Source organism: Lonchura striata, chromosome 1A (genome assembly GCF_050655825.1).
Source record: "Lonchura striata isolate lonStrDom1 chromosome 1A, ASM5065582v1, whole genome shotgun sequence".
NCBI lineage: Eukaryota > Metazoa > Chordata > Aves > Passeriformes > Estrildidae > Lonchura > Lonchura striata.
In genome coordinates this window covers 69163669-69191668 of record NC_140741.1, presented here as the reverse complement: position 1 = coordinate 69191668, position 28000 = coordinate 69163669, and the positions used below count along the sequence as shown (strand labels likewise).

General features: G+C 40.6%; 1 protein-coding gene across 4 annotated transcripts in view; it reads right to left on the bottom strand.

The window, feature by feature from the left end:
• Positions 1-14110, bottom strand: part of DMTF1 (cyclin D binding myb like transcription factor 1) — a 29552-nt gene extending 15442 nt beyond the window's left edge. The window contains exons 1-7 of one of the 4 annotated variants that reach the window (XM_021531025.4): positions 13951-14110; positions 6612-6728; positions 5988-6107; positions 4972-5066; positions 4115-4229; positions 1871-1947; positions 278-435 (exon numbers count right to left, since the gene is read on the bottom strand). In XM_021531025.4, coding sequence (XP_021386700.3) covers positions 278-435; positions 1871-1947; positions 4115-4229; positions 4972-5066; positions 5988-6107; positions 6612-6720 — 674 coding nt within the window. In that variant the 5' untranslated portion in view covers positions 6721-6728; positions 13951-14110. The other 3 variants (XM_077783669.2, XM_085569573.1, XM_021531026.4) reach the window with 3 other exon arrangements.
• Between the last annotated feature and the right edge of the window lie 13890 nt (positions 14111-28000).

Genomic DNA, 28000 nt, shown 5'->3' with positions numbered 1-28000 from the left:
GGAGATCCATCCTTGTGTCCAAGTCCTGTCATCATATCAGAATCTGTTATTCACCTTTGTTTTGGGCTTTTTGTTTGTCTGTTCTTTAAAGCTGTCATTGAATCAACTGAACACAACTATTGCCAAGGATGAGCTATCAGAATTGAGCAGAGGGGACATATTAGCAAAATCTAGGCCTGTTTGGCTAAAATTTTCTGTCTCACACAGAACATGTTGAGCATAAATACATGACCCTACTCATACCAATAAAACCATGCAGCATTAGAGGGTTTCATACTTTCCAACATGGTTTCTGTCATCATACATGCGAAGAACTCTTCTATAGACAGCAAAGAGAGGCCGATTCAGACCCCAAGCTATTGTCCTGTAGAAATCTTTTCTTTCATCTTTTGACATTTCAAATATAATTTCAGTGGCATCTTTTATTCCACGGGCCTAGAACAAAGCATTTAAAAAAAAAAACAAACAAAAACCACAAACAGAACACCTTAGATAAAGTCTCCTAGGAATCAAGAAGTAGAACACAAGAACTGAAGCCATTATGCAGCTTTCTGTGTATCAAAAATACTACAGTCCAAAAGTAAAATGGAGTATTTATGGATTAGCTCCCTCAAATACAAATCCTTGAACACTAGGTTTTGTTGTTTTGGTTTTTTTATGTTGGAGTCCAGGGAGACACAGAAATTCTAACACCTATCCACATATAATAAAAAAAAATAAATCTGTCCAATGTATATGTTAAGATCAAAAATTGAACCATCATATAGAACATCATGGAATATGTACTATAGTGGAATTAGTCTGTGGCCATACACGGGAAGGCTGTCAAACACTGCTATATTGATTTATTACATAATTTTAGATAGCCCCTATACAAAAGCTATTTATTTCAACTAAACTACTCTTCTTGTTCTGATGGGAACTCAAATAAATTCAATACAAAAACACTGCAATGAAGTAATAATAGTAAAGCTTAACCTCAGCTTAAACGAAGAATCACTATATTTCAATTATTCAAATCAATATAAGAAAGCAGATAAATGGGAAAATAATGAATCAAATGACTTATCAGTAACTCAGAAGTTATTTAGCTAGCTTAAGAAAGCTTTACTAGATTTAAAACATAGTATTACCCATGAATGATTTTGTGGCAAAACCTCTAATATATGTGTGGGCAGACACTCTCTTCAACTAATAGTGTGGATTTTTATTCCAGTGAACACTAAATTCAGGGCTTTTTTTTTAACCACATGTGAAGGATGGTGAATATATATAGCCTGGTGTAATATCCAGGCTATATAATCTCAGTTGTAAGGGCTCAGCTCAAATATTCTCAGCTGCAAGCATACCACAAATATGATTTATGAGCAATTATCACTGTCAGCGTGTTCACCACATGCCCATTTACACTGAACTTTGACCCCAGTAATTTAAGGGGAAGAAAGCAGACACAGGCATCCTGCTAATACAGTACACAATCACAGACCGAGCACCAGGGATGTCTGGAAGTTGTATTAAGTGCTCAGTAAGGAAACTGCTAATGCAATTTTTTCCACCATCTTTAACAAAAGTTTTATGAGTCCTTAATGTATAGTCAGAGAAAGAGATTTAATCATATAAAATGTCATGTCAGAATGCTCAAAACGGGCTATATATCCAGTACAAAAATTAAAAGCAATGTTACATTCAGCAGTACTTAAATCCTGTCTATGAATAACATTTTCTTATGTATTTCAAATTGGTGATGATCATTCCTACAACAAACTGATTCAGATTGCTTATTGTATATTCTGGGAAGTACTAAAGAAAGTTGTTTCTAGCAGGAATTGCATCACCACGTCAACGAGCAGGGAACATACTCTAAACATACCTTTAAATAACGCTCAATGTTACTCATCAAAATGTCAATTTCTTCCTTTGACCACATCCCTTGCTTCCACTTATGGCCTGAAAATAGAAATGACAGCTAATTACTGAAGTAAAGGTGAGAAAAACAGCAAGAACAGAAGTAGCTACAAACATGACCCATACTGGAATTAACAAGGAAAAGAATAATTTTAACTACTAAATTATAACTAGCATTAATTTTAAACAGATGTTATTTCATAACTGACAGTAACATTCAACTAATATTTAAATAATGTGAGTCAGACCCCTCTTCGAAAACATCCCATTTTTAAACACAGAACATGAACTCCTCCATGCGCTGTTAAGTCACATTTTCAGCCTTTCTCTTCAGCTGCAACTAGAAAATTTCTGTCTTTAAACTGACAGCTGAAATTTCCATGCACTCAAAGTGATTCCAGAAGCTGGAACTTAAAATACGACTCAGAAGATCACCTGAGGAATTGGTAACAAGGTAGGGTTCTCTTTCATGCCTTAACACTGCTGAACATGAGAGCAGTGCCACCTACTGTGAGTGCTTTTTATAGAGGTAAATGCTCCATTAAGCCTCTTTTTGACAAGCTGGTCCCCATCTCTCTCCTCCTTTTTGCATTGGGAGTAATGCTCAGGGGTCACAGCCAACAGAAAATCTTGTGGTGGGTCTTTTAGTTCCCCAAATAAAAGTGGCAAGCCAATAGAAACAACGTTTCCTCTCTCCCTATGCCTTTAGTAACTACAGTGCCAGCTAAACTTTAAAAGCAAACACAACTAACTTTATTCAGAGAGAGAATTCCAAACCTGAAGTCTTTTAATAAAACATTAAAACATTCCTACTTTAAATGATCCTTTTTTCCCCCTTATGGTCACACCATACTTTTAGTTGAGCTTATGCTGGTGTGACCCAGTTTACACACTGGTGTGTGCTGGCTATGTGCCCACCTCTGCTCAGGAAAATCAGGGTACTTCCTTCTCAGCCTGCTAATTACCAGAGCTGAGAGAGTGAGCACACCAAAGTGACTGTCTACTCAAATCCAATTATAATGAAAAGTACAGGCACTATTACTAACTTCATTTGAACTGGTGAGAGAGTACTCCTTCCCTGTGTCCCATAGCTTCAATCTCTTCTTCCACAGTTACAGAAAAATAATGTATTTCAGTAACTGTGATTCACACAGATGCAAGCTTCAGACCTGCCTTAATAGGACACTGCTACTCTTTACATGGAATAAACTTTAATAATAAACTATTTTAGGAAAGGACATATATTCTGCACTTCACATGTTTGAATATTCATAGTCAAGATTATCATAACCTACTCAGAGGTCTGGAAGAAAGCATTATTAGGTGGAGACTGCTATAAAGTCCTAAGCTGAGGCAACACATGCCAAACTCTGTAAAAGAAACATACTGGCATTCCTTCACTGCTGATCTCTGCGACAAACCACAGAAGTTACAAGAAAAGTTCAGACAGTGGAGATTCTCAAACATTTCTCTTGGCATATTTTACTAGAAATATCTTCCTCAAGTTATTAACTTCTTAATTGGAATCACCAGACTGAGTGACCTCCTTTGACCAGCTGACAATTCTGTGTCTCTTCCTAAAGGTTTCTAACAAAAAGAGGGGGGTGCTTTGAACTGACTGAAAAAAATAAAGAAAAGTTCCTCTAGTAAATGTAAAAGTCAAAGTAAGAAATACAGTAGAGGGTCTGAGGAAACCAGAGAGACAACGTATCTTCATTTGATTCTAACTTTTTTCTCTAGGTTTAGAAAGCCACTTCTCCTGTAGGCAGGAAAGAAAAGACAAAATCTCTTGAGTTCAGCAGCTACTACATGATTGCACAGATATATGTGGAAAGGGAGGAATGCCCAGTGGGGTAGAAGTCTAAGAAGTAGCAGAGATTATTTCATTAGGTCCTGGTCTGCAGGAGCCCTCTTCTTCTGAAGCAATTCCATTAACCTGAGCATGGATTGTTTTTTTCTTGGTGTCCCCCACTTCTGCTGCAGCTTCCCATCCCCTGACCAGGCAAACGCAATTCTCTGCCCAGTCTGGGCTGACACACAGCATTCACAGCCCTTCTCTACTGTGGCCACTACTGTCACCACTGCAAGCATGGCCCATCTCCAGAAAGCCAGACCAGACACCATTTTATGCAACTTGCAAAACGTTCTGAGACATTTGGAATAGTTTACCTTTCTATAGCATGGAAGAACTGCATTTGAAATACCCCACCTTTATTGGTTAGAGAATCCTTATCCTCTTTGGTTGTGAACCAGGCTTGACTAACAGCTGATACTTCCTCATTGCCCATTGGGGAGATTTCATCCAACTGTTCATTCTGAAGAATCTTGAAAAGACCAATATGAAATGATACAATCAGATATTCAGTTGTTTATATCACTTTGCAATTAACATGGAGACATAATTGGAAGGAAAATGAAATCAGCACACCTTGCCACCTTGCTGAATGTTCAAAAGTGTCATGCCTTAGATATGGCATTGGAACTATCACTTTTTTTAAAACACCTTAGTAAGACTTAACATATTAATATACAGTTATTAATTAGGTAACATTGTTCTTCTTGTTTAATGTACAGTAAATAAGAAGAGTCTCACTGGCTGTGTTTGAAACAAGATTATATCCAGCATCTCCAATCTAGAACTTTTAAACATGGTATACCCACAAAGAAAACAGCATGTAACTGTTAGGACTGGCGACAAGACAAAGCCTACTTAAGCCTGTTATAAAGCTTAATTTATAATCAAAGAATGACAGCAATAACAGATAAACTTGTCTTCTATGCAGATCACAGAGCACATAACTACCAGTGGAGGGTTACCTCTATTACTCTTTGCAGTATTGCTCTTTGGGCTGCAACTTAAGACTACAACTTACCTCTCTCATACATAAAATTATTCAATTGTCCTTTTACAGACAAGCATTTTTACAAACAAGATCTCTGCTCACATATATTAGTTTCAAAGAGTCTTAAGTCCTTTAGTAAGCATTTCTGATACTTGCTTCTCTTTTCATTTCAATTTAAATAAAAGCATAGATCAAATAGGTAAATTTTGAACTTTTACTGTACCTGAATCTGGGTAACAGTTCCTTCATTAATCTCATCTTCAGCTACCTCAGCGGTAGCAGTCATGGTCACCTCAAAGCTCTGATCATTTTCTGAAACTTCAGAATGGGTAAGTTAGTTGCATACTTAACTCCTGAAGCATTTTTTCACACATGCTACAAATGGTATAAATTGCTACCTTTGAAGTGAAAATTTTGAAGAGCCTTATTTGGTATTTATTTGTTGACACAGTAAATTCACTAAAATTATTATCAACTGTTTCTCTTTGTAAAATTTAAATATGGATTTAGAAATCTTCAGTTTTATGCTTGACTACAACTATGACCTAATGTGAAACATAAACAAAATGTGTTTGATGCAAAAATTTGAAACTGTATTAATATTTCTTTTCCAGCCCTACCTCCAATATTTTCAAATTAAAGGACAACATTCAAATCATTTGGCTGCATGCATTTTCCCCAGTCCTTCCTTCATAACTTCAACATGATAATGCCTTTATTTCTAAGGAACTTCTATGGAGTTCCACCAAACAAATAGGCACTCCAGGCACTGCAAATTGGTATTTTAACTAGATCTGGGTTTGTCTCCCTTTGGGAGATGACACTAAACTTTTTAATATTCAACTTCTGGAAAATTAATTTCGTATTCATCCTGTATTTTTTACATCAATCTCTTTTACAAACACCTCAATATTATAAAACACTGAAATACTACCTGTACTGTCTGATCATTAAAAAACTCTAAATCTTTTCACAGGAGAGTATCGAGTTGCTAATTTACTTATCCTTCATTTTATTCAATGCACCTGCGCCTGCAGGTCTCTAAACTACTTTAACACAGGCTTATTTTGCCAATACTAATTGCTGCAAAACTACACAAGGCTGAAAAAATATGATAACCAAGTACATTAATAAAATTTGGAAGAAAAAAACCCATGCAGAATATTCTACTGTGATTCAAGAGTCCATTTTTAACCTTTACCAACAGATATATTTGCAGGAGTATATAAAAGAACTTACTTGGAACTGCAACAACAGAAATGCATGGAGTAGAATCATCAAGGCTTTGATCATCCTCTGATAAGCAAAGCCTCTTGTGTGGAGGTTCAGAGCTGTCTTCAGAGTCTACTTCATCAGCTTCTAACAACAAAAACACACTCAGGTTACTTCCTGTAAGCTAAGTAGAGCCTTGAACAGAGTTCTCCTAAAAAGCTGACCAAAGTAAATAGTAGAGGCAAATGTGACAGGCTGGTTCAGTGCTTTGTTGCTGCCCAGGAACCTGGTCTAAGTTATGGGCAACAGCAGCAGTCCCCATGCTTTCTTCAACATGTATTTTCTTTGACAATTCCATCTGCAGTCTGTCAAACACAGATCAGTCTACAGAAATTTGAATACATGCTTGGTTCTAAGAATCCATTCCAACTGAAATAAACCAAAGCAGCTGTATCTTTGTTGGGCACACACAAACAACTTTGGGATTTACACCTAATTCAATGCTTTATTATTCTTTAAACCAAAGCAGTACAATTCTTGTACAGTGAGCTGCTCCTGAGTAGCTCATAAGATTTGTGAGCAGGGATGTATGGCGGTCAGATCAATCAAAACAAAGAGAAAAGAAAAATATTATGTAATACAATTCGATACCATTTTGAGGGCAATGAAGAATTAGGTTCCCTTCAGTATCCTGAGTCAAAGTCACAGAGTTCACGGTTTCTACTGTCACTGTGTCAGACTCTTCTTCAACTGTGCTCATACTCAAACCTGAAAGAGCAACACACAGATTATGTTTCTGCAGCTGGACTCCACTTGGACCATAATGCTGCTTCCACACCCCACACAACCAGAACTAACTCCCACAGGGAATGAGCCTGCTCTTACAAATGACAAATCCACAATTTCAGACATTCACCGACCTTTACTTTCCTGCACACAGGGTAAAACCAGATAGCTTTAAAGTAGCTTCTCCAGTTAAAAACAGTACCTAAACTCCTTATTAGGAGAATTTGCAATCTATTGTTTTTTTTTTTCAAACACAAACCTAGGCTATTACTTTTTCATCATTTCTAAATTCTTCACATTTGATATTTTTGTCCAGTATTTGTTCCACTGTTAATTTAATAATTCTGCTATTATAGAACTGAAAGCTAGTCAGGACTGACAAATATTTTTCTAGTGTCCTATTAGTCACAGCTGCCCTATTTATAGACTGCCAACTTGCAAATTTTTATTTTCCTTCCATGCATATAACTAAAAGTGAAACTTGCACTTTTTCTTCAGCATTTGAACAGCAAGAGCAACAGAAAATTACAGCAAGCAATCACCTGTACAAAAAGCAACTGAGAGAATAAGTAATCCAGGATAAGCCATTACATTGAAGCCACAGAATTAGGGCAATATAAAGTGCCTCTGATAATCCAATTTCATTATAAAAGTACTGCAATGAAACACAAAGTGTCTAAAAAATTCTATGTAAACCACCAGCAGTAATTCAGAAATAAAACAAAGCAAAACCCCACAAAAATGTTTTATCCAAATACAAAGAGATGTAACCTTTGCTGCTGCAGAAGCTAAATGAAATCACATCTAAAATATCCAGAAGCTTTAAAAAGATTTCATCAGTTTTAAGCCTGCTTTTCTCGACTTTGGCAGAGATTTGTAAAAAGAAAACAGAATCTATTTCTCCTTTAACTGCTCAGTCCTTTTTCTGTGTTTACTCATATGTCAACAACCACAAAAAATTACTTTTATTTTGAAGCCAAAATGTTGTTAAAAATATCTGGCTACAGCTTTAGAAAACAGAAATCACAATTACATTACATATTTTCCATGTAGTAAGCCAGGATACCTATATACACACATGTAAGTGGAATTTGCAACCTGGATTTCAAACTCCCTGTATAATGTTAACATTATTGCATCAGCAGGAGATTATTTAATTTTTAATCAGAAAACATGCTCTTCAGTATTGAAGATCCCCAAGAGAAGTGTTATCCTAGAAAGATAAAACTACTGCCAGTCCTTCTAAAAAACTACTTCTCACCTCTCGAGCTTGTTGAAGATTTGGCACATCTTTAAGCACACACAGTGACTGATTCCTCAAATGAAGTGATATTATCCTTCTGAACATGTAAAAAATTTCAGATACCACTGACATTTTAAATCACAGGGTTCTCAAACTAACTTTCACATCTATCACCAACAGTTCCTTGCCACATGCAAGTGTAGGAGGGAGTGACTTCCTTGGGATTCATCTGCTGCTGAGTTTTACAGCCTGTACTCTATCCTTCACTAGAAGCTGCTGTTTGCAGCACGGTTGTAATACTGATTTTAACAACCCAATGAGGCATCCGTAATGCTAAAACATGAAGGAAGACATCCAAAGCATTACAGCTAAATTAGCGGACTGTAACTTTTTCAACACACTTTTAAGTTATTAATTTAGCTTTTGGGGAGTGAATAAACTTGGCCAAAATAAACAGATTCTCTTTTTAATGTTCATATGTACTTTCTAAGTAAGTTTTACTACAGGGATTGCTGCAGTAAAAATCCTTAAAGTTACTGGAAAGGAGGTGGAGGATTCTTCCTTAATTTACGTCAACTAGTTGTCACAACATTTATTTTTCTACAATCAGTTGAAAGCATCCATTTTTCACCATTTTAGAGGCCTGAAAGATATGAGATTTATAAGACACATTACAACAGTCATTTACTTCAGCTGTTCTAAAAGCAGTGAAAACTAAAGCACCATCCACAGCAGAAGACAGAGCAGACTATTCCTTCTTTTTTATTTGAAGACTGATAAAAATTGAGTGCAGGCACAGCAAAGCTGTGTCACTGTTTCAACAGTTACTCAGGACTTGATGAAAATCAATCTGTATATTAATTGCTCTGTGTTTTTTATTAGGTAGCCAATCTGGATTGGCTACCTAATAAAAACAGCAATTAATCCCTTTACATTCCCTGCCTTGCTGGTTTGCAAGTTAGGAGAGAATAGGACACAGCATAAAAGGGATCCATCCATCCAAATATGCCATTCCCAGAGATAGGGAGGAAGCTACACCCAGGATCAGCAGCTGCTACCTTGGCACTTCCATCCAAAGCTGTAACAGGATTTACCAGACAGTGGCTGAGGCAGCACATCTGAGAACACCACTGACTCCTCTGATCAAGTCACATCTACAGCCCTCAGCTTGAGCTCCCCCGAATTGCAGAGCACCCAGCACCAGGAACTGCACTTTGTTCAAGGATCTGTGACTTCCCAAGAAACATTCCTCAATGTAAATCCTGGATAAAAGGTGGGTTTATACCTCCTTGCTGATTTCCCAAAAATGGTTTATGCCACCTGTAAGTGCAGGCTCTCCCAAAAAAATGAATGATGCTCTGTGTAAGATACTCATCATTTAGTGTATCCTAAGTTTTCTGAGTAAAGGTAATAACCTTGACCAACCCTTGATAAAAACTTAAAAAGATCCACCTCCTTGATTCCCATCAACTTTAGGGCATAAAGCCTTGGACCACAACTGAACACTGAAAGAAAGAACATGAGGAATGAAGTCAAAGTCAAATGCACATTTTGGACACTACTTTTTATTCATGAGACCATACGAATACAAAAAACCTGAAAGAAAAACCAACCAATCAGGTTCTTTCAAGCTACATTTATCCCAGGACAGGGGCACCAACCCACTAATACATGAATGAGTGATTAAAATCAGGAATAACCAAGGTGGTTCTTTTGACTGAATAGGAAACAATCCTCAGATGTTACAAACCTCATTGTTTCACACCTTAATAATGATGTAGCTACCAGGTACTCTGAACATGTATCAGGTATGACACATGCACAGGGAGCTCAGTGGCCAAAGCCCAGTGCTGCTGCCTGAGCCAACACCCTTCAATACCTTCTCCTGAGCCTGGCTGCAGGGACACTCTGCCTGCAGGATGCCCTGGATCCATCATAGCCCAGAAGCCAGAGCTGTGCTAAACAATGTCAGACCACAGCAGAGGCTTCAGGATGTGCCATGTGAATGAATTCTGCTCATTACACACACCTGCACATCCACACATCTGCTCTTGCAAAAGCTAAATGCAAAGTAAATGACAGCCATGGTTTATTAATTAGTGAGAATCAGAACCTGAGTAGTCTCATCACCTCCAAAATATCATCTTCTTTTCACAAGTTCACTAGGTGTGTTTTTGAAAATGCAAACAAGTTTTATTTTAAACAAAAGGCTTACTGGAATTTTAAATTAACAACCCAAGGTTTTTCTTTAATCCTTGATTCAGATATTCTTTAGAGAGGTGCCAATCCATCACTAATATGTCATGTTCTGAAGGAAGGTGTTAGCTTTTGGGGAAGAGAACAGTGTTGGAGAGACAGGCACCGAAAGTGTGGGTGCCATAATCCATAATGAAATTGTGATATTAAATTTTGATAGCCAAATCAAATTTTATTTCTGTAGCTTTTATTTTAAAGCGAGCAAACAGCACTGGGTGGCTGGGGAGTCACTGCTCCACTAACAGCACAGACCACTTACAAGTTCAGCAAAGTATATGTACTGTTTTTAAGCCTACAAAGCATTTTCCACTGAGCTTGTGTTAGTCCAAATCAGCAAATATCAATAAGCTGGGTTCAGCAACTTCATAACCTTTCCAGGTGGTTGTTTGCTTCCTGTCCTGTTCATGGTCGTCTGGAGGGAGGCCCTTCACCAGTGCCTGCTAAATAATTTTAGTCTGGTACAAGTGCATCAAGCTTTTTGTTATACATAAGCCTTTAGTCGCTTTGTTGCAATATCCCTTAGCCTTACCACAGCTTTCTCTATTTTATTCTAAGCATCAGTCATTTTTGCCACCTCATCTCTTGACTCTACTATACTTCTTCTATTTTCTTTTTCGATATTTTATTTGGCTATTCTGTCAGAAATTTTCAAAACTGTTCTTTGTAGTTATCCCAGGGAATGTGTCCACTTTTGACACAGCAGATGCAGGCATTTGCTGATTCCATTACCAGTAGACACGAATCACAAAAACATTTTTCACAATACCAGCTTAGAAATCAGTATCAATTCAATAAGCATTTTTTGCCTTGTTGGATTTCTGTGTGTATTTACCAAACTCAACACTTTTTAGAGCAGTATTACAATTTCAAACAGGTTTCAACATGCAGCCAAAGAGGTGGGAAAATACTTTGTCTACAAGATTAATTTAATACAGTGAAATGAGTTTTCCACTAAAGCCACATAATAGCCACATTATTTATCTGGGAAGCATGCAGCAGAATTATGGCAGAAAAAAAAAACTCACAATGCTTATTTTACACTAAAAAAAAGAGTAATATCCTAATACAAAATTCCTTTAATTCTAAATAACCCTCATCAGGCAGATGGGCTCAATTATTCTGTGGGCTGTAAAAATTAAGTACATCTAAGAAATAATATGTTTACTCCTGCAGATAGAATTCTGTCATTGCCCCTAGTTATTAACTGAATCTTATGTCTTCAGTGGACTGTTGTAAATTTTAAAATTTATATAGCGAGTTGAATTAAAGGCAGCATTCTCTGCATTGGGCAATAAATATGTTTAACTAAATCTTGTAAAAAGCAAAAATTGAAGATTACTAAGGGAGGTTTCCAGTTACAGAGGCATTTAACTGGAACAATCCAATGGAACACATTGGGATTTTGAGGCATTTGTTCAAGAGTAACACTAAGGAAATTACAGGACCTCGTATTTTAGGATGCCTGAGTGTTTAGTGTATTTCACACCAAGTAAGTACTTCCACTACATTATCAGGAGCTCTTATTATTCAACTAGTGCCACTGTTGTTTTGCTAATATTCAACAAAATTTCCCCAACTTTACTTCAGAACAATCTAGCTCTGCTCAGATTTAAAATTCCACAAGACAGAAATTTTCTGTAACAGCTGCCAAAAATGGATACAAAAAGGAACTAAACTGGGCAGAAACAAATCACAAAGATCCAGGGACCAGAGTCTGGGGCATACAAGGATTTGTTAATCTGTATCAGCAAGAGATTACAGTCCTGTAGATAGATACAGTTGCATCCTACTCATCAGTGGTATTTAGAGAAGTGGGCCACCAGTGAAGCAGAATATATGGGAGACACAATGGGACGAAGTGTTCTCATTTGCATTGATCCAAATTTGGCAGAACTCCATGAGTTTTAGCTTGTCCACTGAAAGTTTAATAAAAAGCATTGAGCATGCTTTAAATGTGACACAGGGGAAAAAAAATAACACAAAACAAAATAAAACCTATGTCCTAGCTCTTTCAAATGAAATAAACATAGAAAGTTTCAAGTTTTATTTTTCAGTATTGGCCCTTGGGCACAAGGTTATGGCTATGGATAGAAATCTTCCTAAGTGTATGTACTAAAATTCTTTTCCCTTCATGTAAATCCAGTTCCATGCTAAGCATTTCAGTAACTTCTTTACCTTTAAAAACAAAGGGTAGAATTTCAGAATGCAAGAAAAATAAGAAAAATTATCCTAACTGTAAGACTGATAAGCAAAGATAAGTCTTTCTTGCTTTCTGATTTCTGATAAGCACAGAAATGATGTTCAAAAAAGAAGAATATGCAAAACATAGTAGAGAGATCTTTGTCTCTTATATAGCCACTTTTTATAATTTTGTGTGGTTTAGACAAAAATCAATAGTTCTAGGCATTCTCCTTAAGGAGTTACTGAAATGATTGAACATTAATTGTAAGTCATAAAACATCATGAAGTTGATTATTATAATAATATGAAATGATGCAAATGAAAACCAGAATGAGATGTGTCCATCTCAATGCAGAACCTGCATCTCCTGGTTTTGCAAAGGAATTCTAACTAAATGTCAAGAGGCCAACTTACATCTGTAGCCAGAGCAGCGCTAGCAACCAAAAAGCATTTTCTGGATTACTTCAACTAACAATGGCCAGGTGGGGCTGAACAGTGTAACTCTTTGTGAATGAACACATACAAATACTACCCGTCAGCTGAAGATGTAGGTGATACAAGTGTAATACACTTCACCATGCCCAAGACCAAGGACACAATAAAGAATAAAGAGACTGCAAAAAAACCACAAACAAACAAAAAACAAACAAAACTAAAAAAACGGGGGGGGGGGGGAATATAGTATTTTCCAACGGGAATCCTTTATTTTGGCAAAACAGAGCATTGCTCTAGTGAAGATGCTGGTACCGCCCTAAGATGAAACCCCTGATCTTGGCAGAGTCGAACACTTCAGGCTCCACTTGCCCTAAGTAACCTCAAATTACAACTCTCGACCCTCGCTGGGGAAAAAAAAAAAAAAAAAAAAGAAAGAAAACAGATAAAACCCACAAGCTTAGGATACCCCAAGCGCAGACCCAGCGAGGGGAAACGGAGACATTCAAATGCAATCTTGCAGGTGGGCCTCTTTTTAGAGACATCCAGGTATGTGGGAGGGAGTTAAAACCAGAAAAAACTAGCAACAATTAAAAACATAATATAGCGAAATAAACAAAAACGCGCTGGCCGGCCTCCCCTCGCCCTGTCCTCCCAGGGGAGCCGGGTTTGGTGATTTGCAGGGCCGGTCCGTGTGTCCGCCTCTCAATTCCGCTCCCCGGGCAGGCGGGGAGCCGCGGCCCAGGAGAGCAGCTCCTTCCCAGGAGAGATCCGGCAGCGGCCCTGCCCCTGCCCGGCACTGCCCCCGGGGCGGCGGCTCCGGGCCCGCCTCAGCGCCGCTGCCCGCGGCCGCCAGCGCCGCCATTTGGCCCCGGGAGCCGCCGCCATTTTCCCGAGCCCGCGGCGGGCGGCGGCGCGGGCCGGCCCCGCCGCCGGCTCCGCTGCCCGCCCGGCCGGCGGCCCGGCCCCGGCGCGCCGAGCCGCGGGGCCGCACGCGGCCGCTCCCCGCCCCGTCCCCTCCCCTCCGCCCGCGGCCGCCGCCGCTGCCCGGAGCTCCCGGCCCTGCGATCCCGCAGGGCCCCGCGCACTTACTTCCTGTTTTGGGTCCGGGCACTTGAGAAACCAGGATGGAGACTCCCAAGTACCAGGATGGAGGCGCCGGGCGGCGGCGGGCGGCGAGCGGGGGAGGCGGAGGCGGCGGCGGGGCGAGGCGCTGCGAGCCCGCCGGAAGGGCCCGCGCGTCCGCCCGCGCGGCGCTTCCGCCCGCCCGCCCGGCGCCACAAAGCGCACGGAGCGGGGCCGGGAACGCCGGCGGCGCCACAAAGCGCACGGAGCGGCCCCCGAGCGCCACAAAGCGCACGGAGCGGGGGTCCGGAGCGCCACAAAGCGCACGGAGCGGGCTCCCGAGCGCCACAAAGCGCACGGAGCGGGCCCCGAGCGCCACAAAGCGCACGGAGCGGGGCCGGGAACGCCGGCGGCGCCACAAAGCGCACGGAGCGGGCCCCGAGCGCCACAAAGCGCACGGAGCGGGGCCCGGAGCGCCACAAAGCGCACGGAGCGGGGCCCGGAGCGCCACAAAGCGCACGGAGCGGGGCCCGGAGCGCCACAAAGCGCACGGAGCGGGGCCCGAGCGCCACAAAGCGCACGGAGCGGGCCCCGGAGCGCCACAAAGCGCACGGAGCGGCCCCCGAGCGCCACAAAGCGCACGGAGCGGCCCCCGAGCGCCACAAAGCGCACGGAGCGGCCCCCGAGCGCCACAAAGCGCACGGAGCCTCCCCCGCCTCGCTGAGGGGCCCGGCGGACGGAGCCCATGAACGCCCACGCGGAGTCGATGAGGCTGGGACAGACCTCTGAGACCATCGAGCCCATCCTGCAACCGAATAACACCCCCTGTCAACCAGACTATAGCCCGCAGTGCCGCATCCATACCTCCCTTAAACACCTCCAGCCCATTCCAGTGTTTAATCAGTGGAAGTCAATGTCTAATCAATGGCCACGCTTATGATGAGGGCTCTGGAGCATCTCTCATGAGGAGAGACTGTGCAATGTGGGTCTTTTTAATCTGGAGAGGACTGGAAGGGAATCTCAATGCAGATAAATACCTTAAAGGTGGATGCCAAGAGGATGGTGCCAGACATTTTTTAGTGGTGACCAGAACAGTGGTCATAAACTAAAACACAAAAAGTTTCACCTCAACATGAGGAACAACTTGTTTACATGGAGTGTAGCAGAGCACTGGAAGAGGCTGCTCAGGGAAGTAGAGGAATCTTCTGTGGAGACATTCCAAACCTACCTGGATGCATTGCTGTGTAAGCTGCTCTGGGTGACCCTGCCTTGGTAGGGGTGTTGGACTGGATGGTCTCCAGAGGTCCCTTAGAATCCTTATAATTCTGTGACTCCTTGGTCACTTTTTTGTTTCCCTCCTGCCCAACAACCTCACAAAACCAAGGCATATTAATAAAAAATTATCCATAAAGCCAAGGATAAACAAGCATGCAGTGGTGCCCAGCTTTTGGTGCTTTCTGCCCTGTGGAATGGGTGCCTGTGGGTGCCATGATCCTTGGCAAACGAGCTGAGTCCCTCACAGACAAACTGGGCTCATAAGGGCAAGAGGGCACATGGCATCCGCTGCCTGCAATTTTTGTCTAAAAAACTCATTGCACTTCTACCACAAAGCCCCTTTTTGCCTACTTCCCTTATATGTGACCTCCAGCTGTGTCCTCCCTAAACTTTGGGAGCTTTAAAAAGCATCCTCATGGGAAGACAGGACATCTTAGAGGAGGAGACATTGCAAATAAAAATGGTTGTAAATGATGGAGATGAAATGTGTAGCTGAGACAAAAAGGTAATGAGCTGAAAGCAGGATCTATAGCACCTGTTTTGTCAAAGCACACTTACATTAACTCTGGTCTATGTGTACTTGGTATTTCTGGACATCAAAACTCAGGAATCTTGAGTACCATACCCAGTAGTTGATTTCCAGGAAAAATTTAAGTGCCTGGTACCCTTAGGCACTAATTGGCCAAAGCAGAGACACAGTTGGCTATTCTAGGGTTGCATGCAGCTGTTGGACTCACCAGCCATGACCTCTTGCAGCTTTTGGGGTTTTTCCCCCCAGTTTTTGCGTCAAATAAAGCGTGAACATTTATCTTTCTTGAAGTACCTGTCTTATTGTGGTGGTGGTGTGGGGTTTTTTTGTCAGTTTGTTTTTTGGGTTTTATTTGTTTGTTGGTTTGGTTTGGTTTCAAGGCAGCTACAGGCTTGCTTTGAAAATAACAGGATACCATTTCCTTGAGCTGTACCAAAATGCTTCATCAGGGGCTGTGTTCAGACTGCAGAAAACTATACTGAAATTTCATATAAGCCTTCACCATGTGGAAATTTCTAAAAAGACCTTGTGCAGTAAGCAGCAAACATGAAGAGGAGTCCTTCTATAAATTAATTTCCCCATATGTCGTCCCTCCAGTTATGAGCCTTTCCCACGCTAGATATAAAGCCTTTCTCTTTACTATATTTTTATCTTACTTATCAGGATGTGCCATGTAGAAAACATTTTAACTGCAAAATCTGTACCTCCTTTTTACACAGTGGTGTTGTTCTGGGATGTATCATAGCAATATATAAAGATGATAAGCTGTGAAGTGGCAGCACATTGAGGACTGGGCCACTGGGAATTTATGCCACCATTTTAGTCACAGATCTGTAAGACTTTGTGCAGAGTTTGGGATGATGACCTCTGTTTGGGCCCCTGTTTATGCAATAGAAAGAATCTAATTTTAGTAATCTATGTTATTCCCTGTTTATGCAATAGAAATAATCTAATTTTCCTCAAAGATATGTGCTATAACCACACTCATTCACTAACAGGAGCATTCACTTTATATCAGATTCAAAGTATATGTAGATAAAATGCTGCCTGGGATTCTCTGGTGTTTCAGGAGCAGGATGAAATCTTACTCTTGTAAGAAACTCTTACAAATGAGATTCACAAATCCTGAGTTATTTCATGTTAATGGAAAAATTGCATGCATCTATACCTATTTAACTCGACGAAAGACTCAAACACAAAGTTTGCTATGGACCTAACAATGTCTTCTTTAGATTAAGTTAGCTTTTCACTAATTTACACTGAGTTTTCTTCCAGAGGCCCTGTGTTCCTGGTAGCCACCAGGTGTCCCTACTGCCATGTGCTCCAGACCCACCAGTTGCATCCCAGAGAGTCTCTCCCTCTGCTCCAATTATAGGCCAATTAGCATTGCTCTGTAGGTACAGCAAACTCATTCCTCATCAAGCACTAGGGCAAAAGTGAGACTGAGATGTTGCTTGATAAGGCAAAGATGTGAGAAGGTTCAACATGCTGATGACTCACATAAATCCTGAAGGCAAAGTGTGAATTTAATAATCCCAAATCTGATTACATGGGTGGGGACAGAAAGCTTGGTGCAGATCCTTTTTCATAATAGAAGAAATAAAGTTTTTATCTGCAAGATTCAGGGGAAGAAAGGCAAAATATAGAAGTTAGAAAAAGACTTGATTCCCGTTTGTTGATGAGATTTTTCATATTTACATAGATTTCTATCTGTATAGATATGAACCTCATTACATATGGATACAGCAAATATATTCATTACTCATTGACAGGAACAAATATTTATATCTATAAATAAACAATCTAGTATTTATATAACACTTGTTCATTTGTATGCTCACAGTTTGGTAGGGGCTGGCTATGGAGAATTGCTCAGGCTCTGAAAAGCTGCCATGAAAGAGAGAGAAGCCAGAGAAGGTGTAACAGAGCTCTGGTGCCAGTTTGTGTGGGTTCTTCACTGCAGGGTGAATCTTCTGTAAGAAAAATGATTACCTTGTGGCCTGGCCTAGGAAGAATCCTATAAAGAGCACTCACTCATTCTGAGACTTTTTGTCTTTGGTGACAATCTCATCATTTCCTGACTTGCACCTGTGTGAAGCTGTAATGGACTGACCAGCTTGAAAGTCTCTGTGTATTCATTTTGAGTGTCTGCTCTGTCATTAACCCTCTGCCAGAATCCTGGAAAATATTAGAGAATGGCAATATATCCAGGACCCTCAATACCCAGTCTGCAGGGCTGGGAATGAGGACAATGTCATTATTTTTTCCTGAAACCTTTGCTGGGGCACCTGAATTCGATGGCAGTCCCTGCAGGCTGCACACCTACAACCTGGGTTGCCATCTGGACATGTCCAGCCCTCTCCATACCTTGAGGCCATGGCAGTAGCAATCCCTCTGAAACAGTCCAAGACTAGGAATGGTTCAGTTGATATGGCTAAATGTGAGGAAGAAAAAGGATCAGAATTCTAGAGACAGTGAGCAGAGGACAAGGTCGACATGGATCTGAGCTGCCAGTGGCATTGGGATGAGCCATTCTTCCTGCTGTTGACTTTAGCAGGAAGGCAGCTGTGCAATTCACAGTATCCATAAGGATTGGTTTTTGGAGGGGATATACAAGAAAACAGGAAGGAGGAACTGGTTTCTGTAAGATGGGCGTATGGACAGCAGAAGAGGAGAAGGAATGAGACTTTACAGGATCTCTGGCAGAGGAGAAGGGAGAGAAAAGGACAGAGCAGATGGGAGGAGCAGATGGATCCCAGCTGGGAAGTGCTTTACTGCGCGCTACCGAAATCAAAGCCGGTGATGGCGGCGTGTTGTGGGCAGAGTGGGAGCTTCAGACAGAGTTCACTAGAGGAGCCCTCCCACTGAGTCATGAGGGGCAGAGAGGACACCCCTTGCTTTCTGAAGTCTTTCTTAGAGAGGAGCCTGAGTGCAGCTGGATCCATTCTGAGCCCCAGACTTTGGCAATAATTTATGTGCAAAGGTTTATTGAGGTGTAATCAAACCTTTATACAACTTTGTCCCACAGGATTAAGGATGGCAAACCAGATGTATTTATATAAATATATATGATTTAGTATTATTATGATTAGACAAAAAGATCTTAATCAAAATTATTTAGTAAGAGCTATAACTATTATAGTGCACTATGAAGCAATATTGAATCAATTGCATTAAAGCAATTGTATTCAAGCTAGCAAGAACAATTATTAAGTAGAGATTGATGTTATTCACCCATACCAATGTGGGCAGATTTCTTTCACTCAGCCTCTAGGAATAACCTTTAGGGGCATCCCCAGTGAAGGGAGGAATCTCCCTTACACTTACACCCCAAGAAGGGGTATGTTTTGTTAAAATTTGGAACTGGGCTTTTGTAGTGTAAAGTGATGGACTCTCAGTCCTATGTCTCCAGACCAGTTGTGTCAGCTCAGCACCTCTACTACGTAAGTGATCAGTAGCAACACTTGTTTGTTCTTTAACCCAGGTATTTTACCAGGCCTACCACATCTATATCTCATTATCAATATATTTGACTTTGAGGTTGATGTATCATACTGGTTTCAGCACTAATCAGCACCAAAAGAAGCATGATGTTCCCTTTTTCATTTACCACGGAAAGCTTTGGAAATAGAACATTGTTCAACTTGTTTTTCCAGGCAAAGCATCCTGCTACACAGGGGGAGGCATGAGGAGAGGGTGGCAAATGCAGTTTTTTTCTGTAGGAGGCACAGGTAAAAGTGGGCAGGTGCTTTCTGCATGGCATTGTGCACAGGTCATGTGCAGAGACTGTGGGTGGGCAGGGGGGCTGCAGCTCTGTAGGGGAGGGAGGGACAACCCGAGGGCCAAGAGCTGCTTCCTTGGCCTATGTCACCCATAAAACCCCAGGAACTGAGTGGTCATAATCTTGAACTCTGATAAATTCAAGCTGTGGGAGGAGAGTGATGTATTCCACAGTGGAAAAACTTGTCCTGTTTTGGAGCTGCACGTTGATTTAGCTTTTATGTAGGTTCAGCTTTTTTTGGCAGCTTTTGCTAAATGCTGGGTTATCATGAAAGCAATGACAAACCTCCTGTGTATTTGAAGGAGATAAAGTGTTTCTTAAGGAAAATGTGCTCTTTATGATGTAATTCTACTCTCTGCTGGCAGATGGTGCTGTGATTTACCCAGGAGCTGGGAATCAGCTTTTTTGACTTCAAGAGGATGTGAGCAAGCAGCGTCTTCTTTATATTTTCATTCGAGTTTGTTCCTCTATTTGTTTTACTATGAAATGAAATTCTCTCCTCTTGTTCTGCTCCCAACTTGAACTATCTAAGAAGATTGGCCAGTTTTGCTTTTGCCTCCTTGGATTATCACAGGGCTGGCAGGAAGAATACAACTCCAAACCCAAATCTTTCCGCTGGAAGAAAATCTATTTGTGGCAGTATTTCCCACAATTAAGGTTTTCTTATGTTTACAAATCCGGCCTTTCAAACCCATGCTGGTCTTGCAGTCTCCCTTTAACAGCAGTCTGAAGTTTCTGTCAATAGATACACCTGAGATACAACCAAAACAACCTCTGAGAGTTGCTTCTGCCCTAGTTTTTAATGTTTCTTTGTATATCACATGATTGATACTGTGATGCATTGCTGATTGTTTTCCTTGCAATGTACACTGTGATTAAAGGTTTCACTTAGTGGTTTCTTTGTGGGAAACAAAAAACCCCAGAACCAACCCAAACACGTTTATGTTAAAAAAAAAGAAAAAAAAAAGTTTGAAGACATTAGTGAAGGATGGGATTAGCTTATTTAATATCTTTAATATCTAAATTTAAATGTCTGTGCTGTCTAAGAGGTGCACAGACTCTTCTTGTTTTGCTCAAGAGGTCCATGGAACATCCATATTCTCAGAGGGTGGCTGAAAGTGCTAGAGCTAATGGCCAGAAGCACCAAGAAAAAGAAAAGCCATATTCCTACAGCCAGGACACTTGGGGTCAGACAAGGATTTCTGTTACTTGCCTTGGGTTTTTCCTGTGAGAGTGTAATCTGAAAGTCCAGGCAACTAAGTAGGAGACCTGTTTTATCCCTCCCATCTGATCATCAGGCTTCCTACCCTCGGTTCATGTCAGGCTCTATGTAAGAAGTGAGGGAGCAGATCCCCTCACCATCCCTGCCAAAATGCTGCATGACTGAAATAATCTGGGTTAAGGAAAATGTCCAAAATAGGTAATGTTTTGCTGTTTTTCTGCTTTTTCCTGGATCTTTCCAATGACCCACTTTCCAGCACAAACCCATAAAGTTGTTAAAAAGCCAGAGACAAGAGCTGCAAGATGTGAGCAGAAGTGATTGCAGGGAGACATCTCTCTGGGTGGCTTCACTGCTGAGGAGAACATGCCCATGGACCCATGCTCCACAATGAGGAGGAGTCTGGACAGAAGCCTGCCAGCTCTCCTGGGGAAGGAATTGTGCCAGAATGTCTCATGCAAAAAGAAGTGAGCACCTTTTTTCCCTTTTAATGAGAAAACAGTCCATCAGGGACCAGTTCTGAGGTGTGCCCAGGTGGATGTGTCCTCTTAGAATCTATGTGCCTAAAATTTTCTTTGGATGCTTTACATCCAAGAAGAGACAGAGGTAAACTTAGGGAGACAAGGTTATCCTCCTGAAATCTCCAGAGCACTTTTCCATCTCCTCCAACACCTTGAGAAATGTTTGCATTTGCATCAGAAGGACCAAGGAGAGGTCCCTGATGCTTAAGCATATCTAGACCTCAGGCAGTATTTTCCAACCTCAGCACTTCATAAATAACATCAATAATGTCAGTCCAGTCCTGCATGGCCAAGTTCTTCAGATACATTTATCTTGCTGATGGCAATTCCACCTGAACTCACAAAAAATCAATGGTCTCAGTGCAAAGTTATACCCAGTGCAGGGCCCAGTTCCAGTGGTGATTTAAAGTGCCCATTTGCCTTTTCCTGGGTTATCTCATGTTCCTAGCAATGTTCAAATGTTACAGGTGCTCTCTGGAGTGGATTTCTGTGCCCATGTGCCCATGAGCTCATGTGGGGAAGTATGAGTGTGAAGAGTGTGAGAAGTTTGCCTCTTGGAAAATCCATGGCATGGTAGAACTTGAAACCTGAGCTCCAACAGGTTTGTTTTTTCCTATTACAGACATGCAAAAACTGGTGAGAATAATCTTCAGAAGCAATTAATGCAGTAAAACAAATTTGACAGTTTAAAGGGCACTGGTCAGGATAACATTATCCATTTTCAAAAGCAACAGTGATATGTTTCTGCACCTCAAATAGGGTTGTATTTCTCTGTGATTTAGCAGAAATATGTTTTGCATTCTAATCTGATTTCCTAGGCTAGAAAAGAAGTGACTAAATGAGCTGATAATACCTGGCAGCTGTTAAACGACTTTTTGCCATCTAGAGAGAAACAGAAGAAGATATGTTCTGATCTCCTGCTACTTAAGTTAGAGGATGAAAGAAATAGAAGGGGTTTAAGTTGGAAACGAGATCATGCATTATGCCCTTCGGACAGCATGTAATCTGGCTAATGGCATCACAGAGTTATATAAATAACTTCATTAAAATGAACTTGTTTCAAATGAGCTAAATAAATCAGGCTCATTTGTCAAAGAGCTGGGATGAAATAATCAGGTTAATTTAAAGCTGCTCGCTGGGGAGATGATTCCTGAATTTGTTCCACCAGTGCAACTGCCAGCAGTAGCTTCAGTCACCAGTGGGAGCCCTGAGCCCAATGTGAAAATGCAGACTGGGCTTCCACATTTGCCTTTCCAGGAGCCCCTCCCTTGTATCTGTAGCACTGTCTGCAGGGTCCCATAGCTGAAGGTGTGTGTTCCAGGGCATTTAAAGCATTGTGCAAGACCCACTAGACCTAAATCCTTCTCTGGTGGCTGGAAGCTGTTCAGCCCTGTAGTCTTTGCTCTGCTGTCTGCTTTCTGCCTCATAATGAATGGTAAAATGGATTTTAACCAATTGCTTTCAGTACCTGTCTCTGCCTTGATGGGAGGGCTGTGTGATGCCTCAGGTCTTTTCCTCACAATTATTTCAATGCTCTGTATCTATATTTTCCCTTTCCTCATTATCTCATTTGTATCCTCTTTGCAGAGGTCAGAAGGATAGATTCTTCAGGCTGTAGATGGACTTGCTCCTCTGTGGTCTGAACACCCCTTACCTTTGCAGAAATGAATATTTACCTGCTGTAAACTCATTCCACTGCAGGAGCCAGTCAGACTGTGCAGAATTAGAGCAGCTAAAGATGTGAATCTGTAGGGAGTGAACAAGTAGGAAGATTGTCCCAGATACAGGCTCTCTGTCCTTCACAGTTTACTGAAAAACTCAGGTTTTAGCTTGCACCCCAATGTAAGAATTTCTCGTATGCCATCATCATGCAGTACATCCCACCTTCACCAGATGACCAATTTTCTCTTTGTTGCATTTTGGATACTTTTCTTTTACATTGTAGAGAGAAAGGATGAGAACATAGATCTCACGGAAAATTAGTTTATAATCAGCATTTACAGACAGGCACATTTTGGACAAAGGGAGTGAGAAATCAATTCTTTGTGTTTATGTCTTCCAGGATCACAGTTGTGTGTACAGCACATTGTGCTCCTACATAGCCAATCTGCCCTGAAGTGCCTGTATCTGACAGCTATGAATTTATCAAATGAGAAACTGGACTGTGAATTCAACTTTTACGAATAAAAAGCCTTTCAGCTCTTTAATACCTCTCAGTCCTACCCTTTGGTTGCACTCCAGCACAGGTGAAGGGTTGTGTGAACATCAGGCTGCAAGACAAATTCTTTGTTCCCAGAGCACTGATTTATCCAGCTTGGTTGCTGGTAGCAACCTCTGGGCTATTCTAACCCTGTGAGATGAAAACTACTTTGGGGATTTGTTCACAGGTGGATACTCCAACCTCACCCCCTCCTCCTGGTCCAGTCAGGTGTGTGACATCCTCCCCAAGGATTGTTCTAATCATAGCTTATCCTCCATCCACTGCTCAGTACCTGTAGACCAGTGCATGGCTGTGCTTCCCTTGGAGCATCCTGGCCCTATAGGGTTTGGGTGGTTGTTTTCAACAATTTGGGAACTTGGGAAAGTTCCCAAAGCCATGCAGTCACCATCCACCTCTGAATGGGGTCAGACCAGGAGCAAGTGCTGGGAAGAAACTAAAATGCCTTCCCATTTTAGCTGGGATATAGGGGAGCAAGACAAATTAATCCTCAGCTATGAGCTGCAGAATTCAGTCCATAACCAGCTCAAAAAGGGATTGAACAAAGAAATTCTAGACTTGTTATCAGGATTTTACCACTAGCTGAGATTCCCTCTTTCTCCAGGTCTGAGTTACAGGGCAGCTTTCTCCTCTGACAACTATTACACAAATGTCAGCTCACCTGGGGCCAGCACAGCTGTAGCATCTGTGCAAATCACATTGGGATCAAACAGCAGCCATATGTGTGGGGCCAGGAGTTGCAGTGCTGTGGTGTTTGGGATGTGATGCTGGAGGATGTGCTAATCCCTTAGTAAATGTCAGAGTGCTGCTGCATTGGGGATTGGATCGTGTCCAAGCAGAAAACTTTGCTTCGAGCTTGCAAATGATTTGTGAGTTTCTTCATTATGATAATTTTGAGAGTGAAGGTTTCTCTTTGCAGGACACTTATGAGAAAAAAGGAGTGATCCTCCTAGGGATTTGAAAGTGTCTGGAAGATCTTGTGGTTATGTATTTTTTTATTCATGCCAGATGGCTCATATCCTCCTCATTTATATGGCTGTAAATCTAGATTTATCCCACCCGGATGACTCTTGTCAGAATCTGTCCACTGTCCTCTAATCTATTTTCAGTCTAAACTGATGGAGTTAACTAGTAAAATCACTCCTACCAGTGAAATGATTGGTATGTTTCAAGTATCAGACTCATTCCTTCCACTCATTTGTAAAAAGTTTCTAACCATCTTGAACCAACCAGAGTAAAAATAAAGGACAAAATGTTACACTCCCAAACATATGGCCATATCCCTCCATTGTAGAAGCCCAGTGCTATACTACAAATTGCATCCTGGTTTCTGTTATAATTTGTGTTTTCATCTGTTCAGTCTTCTTAAAATGAATTTGTTCTCAAATTAAATCAGCACAAATCTTTAGCTATGGCATGTAGTTGTTGGCAGGGCACCTTTCACTGCAGCTCAGTATTTAGAAGGAGCAGGAGCATTTACAGCCATCAAATGAGGCATTATAAGATAAACCAGCCAGCTTCATCCATCAGTATAAGGAACAGTCAAAGCATACCTGGCCTGTCTCTAACAGGAGATTCTGAGTTAATTGTCTAGGAAATTGTCTTCATCTCTGCAGCTGATAAGATATGTCACTGGTGATCAGAAAACTCTGTGTTCGAGGGAGAAAAACTGGCATCTCTGCTTATGGGACTGACAAGAAGAACAAGAAATTACAAAATCCCTTTTTCCCACCTCAAATGAACAATACCCTAATTAAAATACTCTGTCACCAATCAGCTATTTTGGAAAGAAAATCTAAAGACATTGATATTGAGATGATATTCTTGAGATCTGCTCTTCCCTTGTTCTTCCCATGTTTTCCCTTTAAGACAATGTGAACATCTATACAGGCAGGAGAAATTTAAGAAGTCAGTCCTCAGCATTCTCACTGTGTAAATACCTCAGTATATTCCTAATTTCAGTCATGACTAGTTCTATGAATTTAGATCAGGAATATATATGATGGGATCCCAAGCAATAAAAATTCTTAAATTTCTATTTGGGTATTTAGGGCCAAATCAGAATGGCTGAAATCCAGGGAGTGATACAAGTAAAAGAGTCTGAAGGAAAAGGAAGAATTTTCTGAAAGGGAAAAAAAAAATCTGGATTTTTCAATTTTGTTCTTGATTGACCATAACTCCTTTTGGGAGGGTTTGTTCAACTCTGTCCTATGATTTCAAGATTTCAAGATTTGAAATCTTGCAATTTCAATGAGTATCAGTTGGGCAAGCTTCAGTCTATATTCTTGCACTTTATGTCATCCCATTAGCTTTTCTTGTTTTCATGTCTTACTACTGTTTTTTTTTTTTTTTTTTTAATGAAATTTCTCTTCCTCTGTTTCTCTTCTGTCTCTTTGTTTATCTTTCTTCCCTGATTTTAGGGATTTCCAAGGGAATAATTTTGGCAAGTTTTGGTTTATTTCTCTACACCCGATTTAATCTCAGTACAATTGGTTGTAGTCACTCCATTTCAAATTTTCTGGATATTTCAATTTAATTTTTGATTGATAATATCCCCTTTCAGGGGTGTTTGTTCAACTCTGTTCTCCAATTTCAAGATTTCATTCCCTTTCCTGAAAGGAAGAATTTGAGGTCCTTGCACAAGAGCTGCAAATCCCTTTTAGACTTTTTGCAAATTCCCTGCTGAGAAATACTGTCAGTTGTATCAGATAGAATTAACTGCCATATATAATATCAGAATAATTGTGAGCTCTGGCAAACAGTCCAGTGATTAGAAATCCTAGCAATTCAAAATTATTTTTGGCAAAAAAATAGTGTTGGTTACATATATAAGAAAAAGTGTATAAACACCTCAGCTCTCTTGAAAAGACAATAATTAATGTCTCCCTGTAGTGTCTATTAGAGACCACAGTCAGTTGTGAGGAGTAAATGGGAAAGTATGGAAAAAATGGAAAAAACTCAAGTACACTGCAATTACAGTGAATATTGAAGTTGTCAATTTGATAAAAGAACAAATAAATACTGTTGAGATATATGCATGTATATATGCAGTAGTGTGGCTGAAATCCTTGACTGAATTTGCTGTTTTGGCTTTGGGTTTTTGTTTGTTTTTGTTTGTTTTTTTTTTAATCTGTTTTTATTTTCTTGTTTTGCTTATCAGTACTATGCTTTTAATCTCAGAGCTGTTTGCTGCCTGCAGCAGCAGCAGCTGAGAATCAGGCCAGCCCATCTATTAGGTCTAGTGCAGGATGCTGCACAGATTCCTGGCTTTTTTCCCTGTCTTTCCTCTTTTAATGATGGTTTGACCATAGAAACTCTTCTAATTGACAGCAGAGATGCTCTAATCTTTTATACCCTGCTCTTTCAGGCTGATGGAGTTGCCTTCACTCTGATCATTTCAGGTGCAGATTTCCAATGTGAATTCATCTCTGAATATTTTCTAAATGTGGAGCTGCTTATGTCTGAAGCCAAGGTAGAGAGGCAGCAAAGGTCACTTGTAGAGATTATGTCTACATCCAGCCTTCTCCCAGTTTTCATAACATTCAGATGAAGGGTTTTGGATATGGCCCCTATCAGAATTCAGTAGAATAAGATATTTTCCAAGTGCCATGTGAATTTGTGTGAAGTCCCTCTTGCTCTGTGACCTTCACAGAATCTGCCAGTCAAGTTCATTTTTTCTGTGCAGCTATTTTTTAACCTCACAGTGTGTGATAGCTCCATTATGTGCATGAAGAACCCAGAGGGAGGTGAATATCTCCATGAAGTGACAAAAATAGGATGTATTTTCCTAGATATTATTTCTGTGCCACTTCATTGCATTGTTTAGTCACAAAAAATTGCAGAGAAATATATTCTCAGTAAATTAACAATATATATTATGTACTTTACCAATAAGATAAAGGGGAATCAAATTTATCAGAAAGAAAAATCTCTGGAAAAAAACCAATTCACCAACAGTTCAGCAGCCTATATGAGAGTCAGACAGCTTTCTTTAGAAATTACCCTGTTTTCTATTTGCTCATTGCAGGTAATTATTGATTTTTTATTTGGACAGCTCTGTGCAAATTTGTTTTGTTCTGCTTCTGCAAATAGGAGATGGAAAGAAGTGTGATATAGTGGTGAAGCTGCACACAGAGCAGGCAAAACTCAGCTGTCTCCTCACTTAGCCTCTGTGTTGCTGCCTAACCTTGCATGAAGTATTGTCTTGTCCTGGTTGAAAATTAGAACTACTCAATTTTTAGTTTCATCCTTTTTCCAAAATTGGGGCCTTTCAGTAAAAAAACTTTCTGATTAAGCCCTTATTGGTAATAATATTTGGATTTGATTAAAAAAAATAAGTAGTTTTAAGCTCTCTTTTCATCAAGAAAACCTTAACCAAAAGTATTAAAAATAAAATGTTTTCCTTTCTCTAAGAAGGAGATGTCTGAGCTGTCCTTTTAAAATTCATAAGCCTCTGGAGCATTATCTGTACAATTCTGTTTCTATGGCTGACATATCCCAGTTTGGGCTCCTTTACAGGTTTTCACGGTTTCAT